We start from the raw sequence: 14147 nt of genomic DNA on the forward strand, positions 1-14147 counted from the left end.
TAGGTCTAAAAGTTTACTATTATTAGTTCAGGTCTGAACACTGTAATTATTTGTTTTAGTTTTAAGAAACCAAGAACGAAATTTACTATAATAATAAAGTCATGTAAAACAATGCATTAAGAATAACTATTCAGTGCTGCTTGCAATAAAATGGTTATTTTTATTTTCTACTGTCATAACAATTTCGTCTTTACTTACTGAGTATTTCCTTTTCAGGAATATCTAGCTCGAGGGTTATTGTTTTGGCGGTACCAAAACTCTACTGTGTTTCCTCTAAACAGTTACCTATGAGCTAGATAGTCCCGCCTGTGACGACAGCTGGCGTTTCATTCTTCTATTATGCAAAAACATTAATCTTGTTGGATTTTTGCCTGTACTCTCATACATATTTGTTAAATGCATGATAATCTAATAATATTTGACAGGAATATAGTTATATAAATCAAGCTTTATTTTGTTCAAATGTTGGCAAGCAAAATATAAAAATAAACGTACGTACATCATTTTTGTCCGACTGGTGAGTACTAGAGAAAAACTACATATTTGATTTATAACACAGAAGAAAGAGGTAGGCTCTGCCGTATCAGTGAATTTCTGAAACATACAAATGATACACGGTTTTGGTACAAATATTAACAAATGAAATACAAGAAATTTGCACCGGTTTTATTATTTCAATGATATCGTAGCTACATAAAAATATTTTAATAAAAAATCAATAAAATATATGAAGAAATTGTGCAATGTAAAGACACATATACAGCGATACATGACCAAGAAACATCTACTTGCTAAATCAGACAATAGATTGAATTACAGTTTACCTACTTCCGTGAACCTTAGAGCGTTTCTGAATATTTCTTAGTATCAGAATTTGCTGCTTTAATAAGGGAAATCAACTTCGTGACTATCTATATACCCTGATAAATATTGAAAACAATTCGTAAAAAACACATTGTTGAGATAGTAACATATCTTAATTTAACAAGGAACTTAAATATTATGCTAAAACTTACAAGAAATGAACTTTGTAAACTTGAAGGACCTGAAAGATTATATGAAAAACGTGTTAGCTTGAATATATCTTACACAAAACAGTTGAAATATGTAAACATGAACAAAACTTGAATGACAGCGAAAACATCAAAAATATTGTGCTATCTTTTAATTTGAGTTTTAAATATAAACTGTACATCAAAGTCAGTGTTTTTTTTTTATAAGAAACACATTGTATTTCAGATTGTACACATATTTTGGTCACATCTCTTTACGGGCTTTTCTGTTAACTTACCAGTACTTATTAATTCAGAGCAAGTGACTGACTACTAATCCCACATAATGCTTGGATAAGCAGTGAAGAACAAATGACAATAAGACCCAATGTACAAGATCATTTGTCACTAAGAGATAACTCCTCGCCCTAAGATACAAACAACAATCAATGGCCTCCCAAATGAGCTTAGCGGGCAGACTAAACAGTAATGAAAGATTTTCAAAAACACCTTTACTGCATTCAGGTCCAAAGAATCCGGCTTTGCAAATACATGTAGTAACACCATCGTGTACTTGACAGTAAGCATCATTCTGGCAATGATTGTCAGCTGACTGGCAAGGACCTGTATTAAATATATTTTTAGTTACTTTAATCAATCAAAACACCAATTGACTAGAGTAGAAAATAAACTGAAAATGTAATTTTATGACGCCAGAAAAAAGAAGCGAGCAAAGTCTCTTTTAAAGTTTTTAGTTATATGTCAACACAGTGTCTATGTTACAGAGTATTCAAATCAAAGGAAATGCAAATCAAAGAAAATTTACCAATTAATTTAATTGTCAGCAAATTACAGCATCGTAAAGATGAAAGTATCTTTTCAGAATATTTGCAATTAGTAATGTTTGTAAAAACCAATGGATTTGCTATAACGGTAACAATAGATTTAAAGACATATAGATTGCAATCGAACTACACATATGTATGTGCTTTACGGAAGATATTCAGTTGAATTATAAGCAGATAACTCACATACATGGTAGACGTCTGGATGCCATTAGTTAGAATTACCTTGAGGTATGAATAGAAATAATGTAAAGAGCGAATAAAAAAGATGTTTAATTTGCAAGGAGGGCTTTGCAAAACAAATATAACACATGAAAAAGTAGGAAATTTAGTAATGTTTCTAACCTGTTTGACAATAATCACCAACATAACTGTCTTGACAAACGCACTTATAGTTATCTTGATCTGTGCGAAAACAATGCCCATTGTTCTGACATGGTGAGCTGGAACAGGGACCTGTTTTAAGAAAAGCACAATAACATTAACAATTCTTTTAATGAAAACTGACCTTATTCTGATTATGTTTAACTGTTAATGAGGCAATACCTTGCTCCTGAGATTCAATCACCTTTTAGTGTTTACTTAAGTAAAATATATCTACTTTTATATATCAAGTACATAAAACCTAGACTAAAAGGTTTTACAGATATCTGAGCCTTCATTTATGGGTTCGATTGATTAAGGAAATAACTAACCTTAACTCTATTCGTTACAGGAATATTGAAAAATAAAACTTACGAGCATGCAGCTTTGAAAGATTGATTTCTAATTCATTATCCGATTAAAGGTATGTAATGGTTTTATTTTCAAACAAAAAATGATATGATCGATTGTTTTAATCAGATTTTAAGATTTTTACATGAATCTTGAAAGAACCGGATTGATAGCAATGTCATTGACATTTTCGTCATACTATTCTCCAACTCAAAATGAAAAGAAATTCTTACTCGAGTGTTAAAAATAGCAGCTGTGTTTAGTCTAGGCTAATGTTTTCGATGATTTATTGATGTCATAACAGTTGGATTAATAAACAATATTTGGCACATTGTTATGTTTCAGAGATGTTCGGCAATAAAATAACGGTTAAACAACTGAAATACCGTTTCAAAATTAAATATAATTCAAAAATGGCACTCTTCTTTCAAATATTGCTGGTTAAAAACAATAAATATGATATAGTTTATATAATAATATAATACCTTGTTTGTCATTGGTATAAACAATAAATGTGTAACAAAGTTTTTGGTATTCAAACGAGCTGAAAAATATAAGATATACGGTATAAACATATCTGAAAAAAAACTCGGGAATATTAAAAACAGTAAAATTGCATGAAAGTGTTCTAGGTAATTTTGATATCTGTATTTATATTTTGGTGCGATATTCCGACAAGGAATTTAAGTAATAATGTATTATTGTTTATAATATTGTGAAAATACTGTTCTAAAATGTTTTATAAAAACACATTTACAATATGACGTAATACTAGAAGTGGTTGTGAAAACTGCATGACAAAAGTAAAAATGAAAAATTGTCATTTCTTTTTTCAGTTCAAAATGAATCAAAACTATCGTGCTTTATAACCCAATGTTTATCTGAACTATGGCTAAAGGAGCTCTTTTGTATCGGATAATAAAAAACGTGATTTACTTAACAACGGCCACTAATTTCTTTTAAAATATTATTTACTATATAAAATAAAAGTAAAAATTCTTACATTGAAATTCTTAATATTTCATGGAGATTTATGTTTCAAAATTAAATCTTTAAAAAGCATACGCTGAATGGAAGCAAATTTCCTTTTCCCCTACACTATCAAATATGGCGGATACTTCAGTTACACAGCTTGGTCCTCGTGGATTGGCGGGAAATACTTTTACTTCAGCCGATAATGTGATGATATTTTCGCTTTAACCAAATAAAATGTATTTTAAAAAAGAAATCAAATATAGATAAAAATACGTTCAACTTATCCTTAATAGGCAGTGCAAACAAGCCAAATATGTGATAAATATATCTCATATGAAAAATACCGGTATCTGAATGCATGACGCAATATTCTAAAGAAGAACTGATTGAACACGTTGATGCTCTCCGAATAGGTTTTGGTTACAGAAAAGTATACATCTTATAGTTTCAGAGTTATGTACAAAATTCCAAAATTAGGCAAGTAATAATTAGTAGTTATTTTGCCTTTCTGCCTTTCTGGTGTCATATGATCAATTCTAAGGACCACAATGGAAATAAGCCGACTTATGCCTTCTTTTTGTGTCATCCTAGGTATTGAATATATGGCATCAACAAATGCATTTTCATGTTTACATGTATCTCTTGATTTTGACATTGAATTTGTAGTTGTTTTATGACATGTGTTTTTACCAGAATAAAAATATCTATCTAAATGACAGGGTTACTGTTCTTTGCAGTGCTCATCTACCCGATGTTATCTATCTACCTACAAAGTTAATTTTTCATATCTCTTATATTGTCAGAGTTATGTCCCTGACAAAGTTCAAACTGTAAATTTAAACATAGGGTAATAATTCTAAAATTAGGCAAGGCAGAGTTACGGTTCTTGTGCACTGTACATCTACCGAATGAGATCTATCTACATACAAAGTGTCTTGTTCATATCTATTATACTTTCAGAACTGTGTCCTGGACAATGTTCAAAGTGTAAAAATGGGCAAAGGGCAATCACCCAAATAAGGCTAGGTAGGGTTATGGTTCTTTTGCATTGCACCTCTACTTAATAAAATCGATTGACCTACAAAGTTTTATGTTGATATCTCTTCTAGTTTCAGATTTATGTCCCGGACAAAAGTTCAAAGTGTGAAAATGAACAAAGGGCAATAACTCTAGTATTAGGCAAGTTATGTTATGTTCTTTTGTACTGCACTTTTACCGAATGAGATCTATCTACCTACAAAGTGTCATGTTGATATCTCGTTATGACCCGGACAAAGTTCATAGTGCAAAAATTAACAAATGATAATTACTCCAAAATTAGGCAAGGCAGATTTATGCGTAGTCACACTGCACTTCTTCCTAATGAGATATAACTACCTACAAAGTTTCTTGTTGATATATCTTATAGTTTTAGAATTATGTCCCTGACAAAGTTCAAAGTATAAAAATAAACAAGGGCATAAACTCCAAAATTAGGTCAGAGTCAGAGTTACAGTTTTTATGCACTGCACATCTACCTAATGAGATCTATATACCTACAAAGTGTCTTGTTTATATCTATTATACTTTAAAAACTGTGTCCTGGACAAAGGGCAATCACTCAAAATTAGGCTAGGTAGAGTTATGGTTCTTTTGCACTGCACTTCTACTTAATGAGATCAGTTTCATGTTGATATCTCTACTAGTTTCAGATTTATGCCCCAGACAAAGTTCAAAGTGTTAAAATGAACAAAGGGTAACTCCAAAATTAGGCAAGGCAGAGTTATGGTTCCTTTGCACTGCACTTCTACCCCATGAGATCTACCTAAAAAGTTTCATGTTGATATCTGATATATGTTCCGGACAAAGTTCAAAGCGTAAAAAATGAACAGAGGGCAATAATTTCAAAATTAGGCAAGTCAGAGCTAGTTTTTATTAACACTGTACTTATATATCCAATGAGATTTATCTATCTACAAAGTTTCATGTTGATATCTCTTATAGTTTTAGAGTTATTTCCCGGACAAAGTTTAAAGTTTAAAAATAAACAAATGACAATAACGCCTAATTAGGCCACAGGCGCTAGTCACATAATCAATTTTTTTACATAATCGGTCTATATATGTATATAAAGATATAAGGCCCCCAACGAAACAAAAACATCATGCGGAACAAACAAGAACACTGCTGCAATTAACGACCAGATCACGGTTATCTCTTTCTGGTCGCCATCTGAAAGGATCAATCCAAGTGCCAACGCTTTTTATTTCATTAAAATCCCTCAAATAGCAAAGAAATTGGGAAAAGTTTCGCAAAATGCCATTATTTTCAATTCATGTCGTTTTCGACGTCCAGTCCATTCATGTATACAAACACGATTTCTGATCGATTTTTACGAAAAAAACAAAAAACGGCTAGAATTTCCACGTACGTTCCATAAACAAACTCTTTTCCTATCGATCTGCGAAGTCTTCACTGATCAAATGCCCTCTTCGTACGTAATTCATTAAAAAATACACAAGGATCTCGCTTGTGACAGTATTTTATCGCCATGTATAGCGCATGTATATACTGTTCCGCTCTGAATATTATATAAGGATTTGATTGGTTAAGATAATTACCGGAATACTATTGACCAATCGTATAATACTATTTCTTTGCTTCATTTATCTGTCACTTCCAATTACAAATGGCGCACTTTAATTGACCTCCGCTTCTACAACCAATATTTTTTAAATATTTGCGTACAAAGAGGGCTCTAGTTCAATTTAGACTTCGCAGATTGATAGAAAAAGAGTTTGTTCATGAATTTTATGAGGAAATTTTAGATGTTTTCTATTTATTTCGTAGAAATCGACCAGAAATCGTGTTTGCATACATGAATAGATTGGACGTCGAAAACGACATGGATTGAAAATATTGGCATTTTCTGAAACTTTTACTCATTTCTTTGCTATTTGAAGAATTTTAATGAAATAAAAAGCTTTATCGCTTGGATTGATCCTTTCAGATGGCGACCAGAAAGAGATAACCGTGATCTGGTCGTTTCTTTCAGCGTTGTTCTTGTTTGTTCCGCATGATGTTTTTGTTTTGTTGGGGGCCTTATATCTTTATATACATATATAGACCGATTATGTAAAAAAATTGATTATGTGACTAGCGCCTGAGAATTAGGCAAGGCAGAGATATAGTTCTTTTTCACTGCACTTCTACTCAATTATATCTATCTACCTACAAAGTTTTATGTTGATAACTCTTGTTGTAACAGAGTTATGTCCCAGACAAGAAAACGGACGGAAGGATAACCGGACGGACGACGGAATAAGCGGCGACTATATGTTCACCTTTCGGGGAGCATAAAAATGTAAAAAAGCGTGTTTAATCTATATGTCCGCATTAATTTCAAACATTTTAATGACAAATACATTTCCTCTTAATTTGTCATTGAAAATAAATGCTCGCCTTTTTATTTCTCAAGGTATTTTCTTTCAGAGTTTAAGAGTTCATATTGTTCAACTTTCGTATTGATTCAATTTTCCTCTAGTGAAGAAAATATTAGACCTTTACCTCACACTATAATGATAGTAGATATATGATGAAAAAGCATCTGAAAAGTCAAAAAGTGGACCTTGTGCACAGGAGAGTATTTCTGTATGATATCCCAAAGCAAAGGATTAAATTAAATTTAAAGGGTGACAATTTGATTGCAATTTCTTGAGAAATGTACATAATAAAGAGTAATTCTTAACATATTATAATGCTGAAAAGAAGGAAAACAAAATGGGTCATTATCAATTAATAAAACCCTAAAAATATGTGCTAGAATACTTACACACAAAATAATACATGTAGTAATAATAATAGTTTATTTGAAATCCATTGATAATGAGAAATTGCGCAAAAGAGTATATCTTTTTATACTGCATATGTTGGGAAAACAAAGGGCAATAATTTCGCCAACAAAATCAAATAAGACGGTCCTGACAATTTTTGCAAGGAGGATTACTTTCATCTTATTAACTTACATACAAATTATAACTTAAAATGAATTTTTAAATGTGTAATTTCATTCTGCCTAAATGTCTATATGTGACTATAGGATTCGCCTTGAAATTCTGATTTTCTCCTTTTCTCTCTAAATGTGCTTCCTTTAGTTATTCTGAATGCAATTCAATATACACTGCACACCAGTGTAAATAAATAAATAACAAGTATTTACTATACCGAATAAGAAAACTAAAATAGACCTTAAATGTATGTTTTACAAACTTTATAAATTGCTCAATAGATCACTCATGTATAAATTAAATTTTCTTTAGAAATTAAGATAAATATGTTAAGATAGGAAATTAATTACCAGCATGGTGAAGTAGTTTTTTTTGCTAAGTCCATTTCATCTTCATCGTTATCTCTATCAGTTGTGTCACAACTGCCATTTACAGTACCAGTTGAAGCAGTTACGTTTGTCGCGTGACAAGAAGACCTTAGAACAATATATTCATTAAACAGCCCTTAAACGCACAAGTATTTTCATTTCATTTTATTACATTCAGAATAAGTCAATGCTAGTGATTTATTAATTGTGTATACTTGTTTCAAATTAAGATGAACACGTCCGGTAAAAGATTTAGAGAAGTTTATATTTCAATTTAATGCTAACTTTGTGAAAAATATTGATAGTTGTTAAATGTATTTTATTCATTCTAAGCAAGAAAATGATGCTTATACAATATATTACTGTATTGAGTACAATTTATGTTATTTTAGTATATAAACTGTTAAATCATCTATTATCAAAAACAACTGAAATCTTCGTGGTAATGTTTTTTTATGAACCCATTCTTACCGGTTTGATGCAAAACCTGTGTACAATAATATTTGACATCTCTCCCAAGTCCTACATATTATTCGACTTCCGTCTTTCATCGTTGGTTGAACGAACTTAATCTTTGCCTGTACAAAATACACTCAGGTAAATAATGCATAATTATTTGTTTAGGATCATATAGATATGTTATTTTCAGAAGGATGAAATTTTACAGGAAATATCGCAGTGGTGGTCTGGTGATAGGTTTCCGCCCAACGGTTTAAATCTTGGTCAGGATACAAAAACACATGAAGACAATAATAAAAAAATGATACAAGTATTATCTTTCTTAAATAATGTTGAGGCAAATTCACAGACGAACCGCGTGGCATTATTGTATCAACATTTACCAGACTCAGTTGCAACAGAGCGAACAAATATAAAAATTGGAATACGCCTTATTTAATATTTGTATAGGCAACAAGAAATATGCTTTGTTCTTGAGACACGTATCGCAAGTTTGTTAACACTCAGGCGTAATACCGCCGTATTTCAACATTGTTTAACCAGAGTTCTCCGTTATAAAGCATGGTTAAATTGGAAATGGTGAATACGAAGGCCTTTTTTCATTAAACAGATTATTTATTTGAGCTAATTCTCTCGTGTTAATGTTTCTTTTGTCCGCAGCAATGAGCCTTTGTGAATGTCGTTCTCATAACAGGACTAGACTTTAAGAAAAAGAACAAATATATACATATTTTAATTTACCTGTCTTTGGAGATATGCGAGACTCGTGGCATCTTCTTCAGCTGAAAAACAATTGATCGTTTTTATAAAACGAAATACAAATATAGGTTAAGAAAAATTCTAACACGACCCGCATTTCCCCTATTGAACATAGAAGAACCGAAAGTGTGTTATTATGTTATAAAATCACTGTTTGACTGACGTTCTATATTTAGACATGTGAGGTTATCATTATACACGTGACGTAACCACCAAAAATGTGACACGCTGACAATAAGTACGGATACAAATCAGGCGCAATTTAGCTAATTATAATGTACGGCAGCATTTATTTGTTGATGTCGTGTTAGAATCGAAATAATATATCCAAATCGGAGATTTTATTGCTTGATAACACCACTGTTTGTCGTTCGGATGCGCATCATTATATCACTCGGGCTACGCCCTCGTGATATAATTCTCCGCACCCGAACTCCAAACAGTGATGTTATTGAGCAATAAAATCACAGTTTGGGATATATTATTTCTTAAATAACATTATCTTAAAATCTGTGCAAAATTGTTTCAAATTGTATAATTGATGTAACAACTTATTTTCGCCGGAATCCTCTCAAATACAACATGAAAAACCGCTTGTTTACAACAACATTCAGTTTACAAGATTGCAATCGCAAGTAATCAATAAATATCACAAATTATTTGGTAAACGTGGTTGATACGTCCAAAATAATAAACCCCTTTGATTTGTTATGCTATTTACAGGAAAATATATTTTGGAAACCCGTACCCATCACGAGAAAGTGATTATCTAGTAGCACTGAACTTCTATATATAAAACTATGTAAAATGCCTACACTATATATGCATTATATCTACGCATTGCATTTTATGTAACATGCTTAAAAAGAAATATATCTAACAAAAACACAACATCATGAAGAAATATATATTTAAAATAGGTTTTCCAGAATCGTCCAAGCTGACAATAAATGTACAACGTCGGTTTTGTAGCAAAAACTCTAGTACATTGTAACGTTGAGTACCAAAAATTCTTAATATCTATTTGTTTTACTGCTTTTAAATTTTCTTCACTAATATGATTAAACTACTGAATGGAATATAGCATTTTTCGTTATCAGTTCTTTAACAAATACTATTATCAATGTGCATTCATATTTTAAATGACAGATGACAATAGTTTCGCATAGCTACAAATTAATTAAAATTAAAATTCTGATTGACTTTAAATTCTGATCAAATATACATGTACTTCAAATTTAGGGCGTGAAATTTATTCTCGATCTTATTGACACTTTTACAACTGTTTGCTTCATTGTGTGCATTGAAACCAAAAATTTTAGAAGTTACTTATATATGCAGATATATGTACAACAAGTGACATTTTAATTTTACTAAAGAAAGTATCATGCATGTAATGTCTGGCGACATGTTAAATAGCTATTTTATTACTTACGATTGGGAAGAATGCTGATATCGTAGCAAACACTAGATTTTGACGATCTGAAATGGATAATTTAACATATGATCTACTTACATATGTTTTTTTTTCAAAAGGAACACACTTTACACAAAAGAATTCACAAATGTTTGTTATGAAAAAGTTAATATGTTGTGAGTAAAAGTTCGTGCAATATAATAGTCAAATAAAAAGAGTAAAATCAGTTTTCTTCTTATGGGCAATATTATTTTCCATTAAGAATTGTTATTGTTTCAAGTCTGAAGAGATTTGCAAAGATCAAATTTGGTTCTAAAAATGATACATTTGTAAAACGAATTACTACCATAACTGTACTTACACATAAGTCGCCACAACACAAATATACTGGAACTTAGAACTGTTGAATTTTCCACTAATTGTAATATCTACTGTATAAATAGTAGAAATCCCTGGAATGACTTGTGATCTTTTAGCATCTCCTACTGTTGTGATATTTTGCAATTCTCTAGATGTTTCAATGTCTATGGTTGGTACAGAACTATTTAATAAACACAGGAAAAGAGTTAAAAACAGAATGCACTCACTCTTGGTATTTTGATTGAATAAAATTCAATTTAGTTTATTTATTGAGCTTTATAATTATTACACTTCGATTAAGTGCGTTTCAAGTATACATTACCTTGCTGATCACCTTAACTAACTTCGAGATGTCATTGGTCATAAGCAAGCGAAAGGCATTTTATTGAGTTCCATGATTTTCTCAATAATAATTTTACAATATCCTAAAAATTATTGATAACATAAAAAAGATTATCCTCGAAAATATGCGAAAAGACCTTTAAAGTAAAAAAGATTGTTTTTCAGTTCAATTTCCTTGATATCAACTTGTAAACAGTTAATTATCTCGTTTTATTCCTAAGAAAATTTACAATCTTAATATGTATTTTAATATCTACCTTGATTTACCAGTGACGTAAACACGCAAAGCACATTGTGATATCAAGCCCCTTTGTAAGTAACAAATCAGTCTACTTCCATCTTTGACTGAAGGTGAAATTATCCCTGTCTATAAACGTAAAAACAGAAATATGTGTGTTGTGTGTTTGGTATCATGTGTTATGATTTGTTTATTTACTAAACCCAAATTACAGCTTTCTTTTCTTGGTTCAGATCACTTGACTTGGTAGAACATTGCTATACATGACGTTTTATGAAATCTTTAACAAAAGACATGATAGTCATATATCTTGATTCAGTTCAAGGCGATTCTGCCGAAGTTAGTAATATTCTTTACTCTTCGGCCTTGAATAAACATGTTGTTCTGATATTAATAGATTTTGATGCCAAGATTACATTAAATACGATAAAAAAGTGTTTTAGGATGTCCTTATTTGACAAACAAACGTGATTTAGAAAGTCGTTATCTTCCGACACGATCGGTAATTTTCACCATGTTGTTCCACCTATGACGAAGGAATATCCCGAATTAATATGTCAGTAATACTCATGTTTAAATATTCTCCGCAAGTAAACATAAAACAATTGAAGTGTCATCTATTTTTATAGTGCTATTTAGCGTGTTATGGAATCCGATTTCAAAAAACACAAATTGCCATTTAATCGTTCAAATTGACACCGGAAGAACTGTATTGTTAACATGAATCGCTTCAAAGGTCATTGTCTTTTTTTAAATAATTGAGATAACGTGTACATAAAAAGCGTTTTGGAAAACTTATTAAGGCCGAGCTCTAAAGTAACGCAAGGTAACCATAACTATATATAAAAAAAAGAAAAAAAATCCGAAATCATCCTTTTACATATTGTATGGCTATTTTTTTACACATTTATTATACACTGTATGTAGCAAACAAATTTTTTAATTATCAACATGCTGTATTTTGAATTCAAGACGAGTTTTTCTCATCGTGAAATACAGTAATTCCGCTGTGATTTACTTACTATTGTTAACAACATTATGTTTTCTACATGAACAAAATAAATAACAACACAACTCGGTGTTTGTCTAGAAACATCAAATCAAACGTTTTGCTATTTCTTGTACGTAATAATTGCACACTGTGTTGGCGCCTGTTCAGAATGTTATTTTGTATCGCTTTGACTCTAGCATTATTGAATTAAGTGCAATACAATCAAAGACCTACACATTAATGACACCAAAAACCCAGCTACCAAGACCTAAGCACTAAAGACGAAGGTAGTACACATTGTCATTTTAATACAAGTGGTATGTCGGTATTATCCATGGAATCGGCTAGTTATTGTTTTAAAAGATACATTATTATTGTTGAAGATGAATTAGATTGTTATGTTATATAGAAAAATGGTGTAAATTTATTTATTTCAATGGTTGAAAATTTATCCGAGGTATATCTAAAATATCTACAATGGTTGGGGTCGGTATCGTTTCCGAAGCTTAGCAGTGATTCTATCGGTGGCTCTATTTAAAACATTCAATGTTGCACTATCATTATCATAAACTATTATCATAAACTATCAAAATTTTGCATAGTATGTATGCCACTTCCAGTTTTGAGTTTGCACCTGTATAACGGGTAGAAAGTCTTATGCTTAAGCAATGATCGATCATTTTACTCCTAAATCATACAAAAAGTTTTTACTTACAGAGGTTCCAGTAATGTCACATTTTGCTGGAAAAAAAGAAGTCATAGGATATTCATGGAAATCATATCTGGAATCGGCCACTCATATCAAATACAGACAAGCACGTTATCAATAAAAAATGATATTGAAGTAAATTTAAACGACTGCATTATATTGTTTAAACCAAAAAAAGGAGAGAGTTTCTAAACAAGCTTCTAGCTTTCTACTCAATCTTTTTGCATTTTATTGTAATATATTGTGTATATATATATTTGACTGAAATAAAATATTGTTTAAACCAAACGATTGCATATTTACATTGCTTATACCTGGTAATCGCTAAGGTCAGAACAAGTGTAATGAACAGTGCTTAATATAAAATAAACAACAAAAGAAATACACACGTGTCTCGCATTGATGTCCATAGTATCCATATGGACACGTGCAATGGCCCTGAGCAGAGCACACACCACGACTATTGCATGAAGCGTTAGAACATCCGGCTTAAAAATGAACACAGTAATTATTATATTGCAATCTATCTGACATACAATTAAATCAATGCATTTGCTCTATTTGGCCTCATATCATCTTTAAAAATCTTCTAGCTTAAATCTGGATGCGATGCTGGGAGTCTTGTTTCCTTAAAGAGGCTGTTAAAATACGTCTTAATAAAAGAATAAAAAGCAAAAACAGATTTGCAACCACTCTTACTTCAGTGAATTGACCTTTTGGCACATATTTATTTCATTATTTAATTGTTTACAATGTTTCGATTGCCGGATGAATGAGCCATGATATCATCCGTGTTTAATAGAAGCAGCGTTCCTGGACTTATATTTATATACAATCATCATAAATACTTAATACCGTAGCCGCAGGCTGTCAAATGACAATAGTTATAAAGGCATTTTTAAAAATAGTAACATATAATTATATATTAATTATATATAAATATATATATATATATATATATATATATATATATATATATATATATATATATA

General features: G+C 30.9%; 1 protein-coding gene across 1 annotated transcript; it reads right to left on the reverse strand.

Moving 5' to 3' along the window:
- Positions 1–30: 30 nt before the first annotated feature.
- Positions 31–13640, reverse strand: LOC132737738 (delta and Notch-like epidermal growth factor-related receptor). The gene is made up of 14 exons (XM_060725072.1): positions 13545–13640; positions 13162–13187; positions 11475–11584; positions 10877–11056; positions 10534–10580; positions 9081–9121; positions 8352–8458; positions 7863–7988; positions 3617–3745; positions 3037–3095; positions 2183–2293; positions 1503–1616; positions 1017–1045; positions 31–594 (listed from the first exon to the last, which is right to left on the reverse strand). The coding sequence occupies exons 7-14, from the start codon at positions 8429–8431 to the stop codon at positions 409–411; spliced, it is 834 nt and encodes a 277-aa protein (XP_060581055.1). The 5' UTR covers positions 8432–8458; positions 9081–9121; positions 10534–10580; positions 10877–11056; positions 11475–11584; positions 13162–13187; positions 13545–13640; the 3' UTR covers positions 31–408.
- Positions 13641–14147: the final 507 nt, after the last annotated feature.

The sequence above is a fragment of the Ruditapes philippinarum genome, unplaced genomic scaffold, assembly GCF_026571515.1.
Source record: "Ruditapes philippinarum isolate M1 unplaced genomic scaffold, ASM2657151v2 ctg19462_1_1_1_1, whole genome shotgun sequence".
NCBI classification, from domain to species: domain Eukaryota; kingdom Metazoa; phylum Mollusca; class Bivalvia; order Venerida; family Veneridae; genus Ruditapes; species Ruditapes philippinarum.

Excerpts from the sequence above, each read along its gene's own strand:
- LOC132737738 (XM_060725072.1), bottom strand. The coding sequence starts at position 8,431 with ATGAAAGACGGAAGTCGAATAATATGTAGGACTTGGGAGAGATGTCAA. Across the intron at positions 1,617-2,182 it reads TGGTGATTATTGTCAAACAG|GTCCTTGCCAGTCAGCTGAC; the intron begins GTTAGAAACATT and ends TATTTAATACAG. Across the intron at positions 1,046-1,502 it reads TGGACCTGAATGCAGTAAAG|GTCCTTCAAGTTTACAAAGT; the intron begins GTGTTTTTGAAA and ends ATAATCTTTCAG.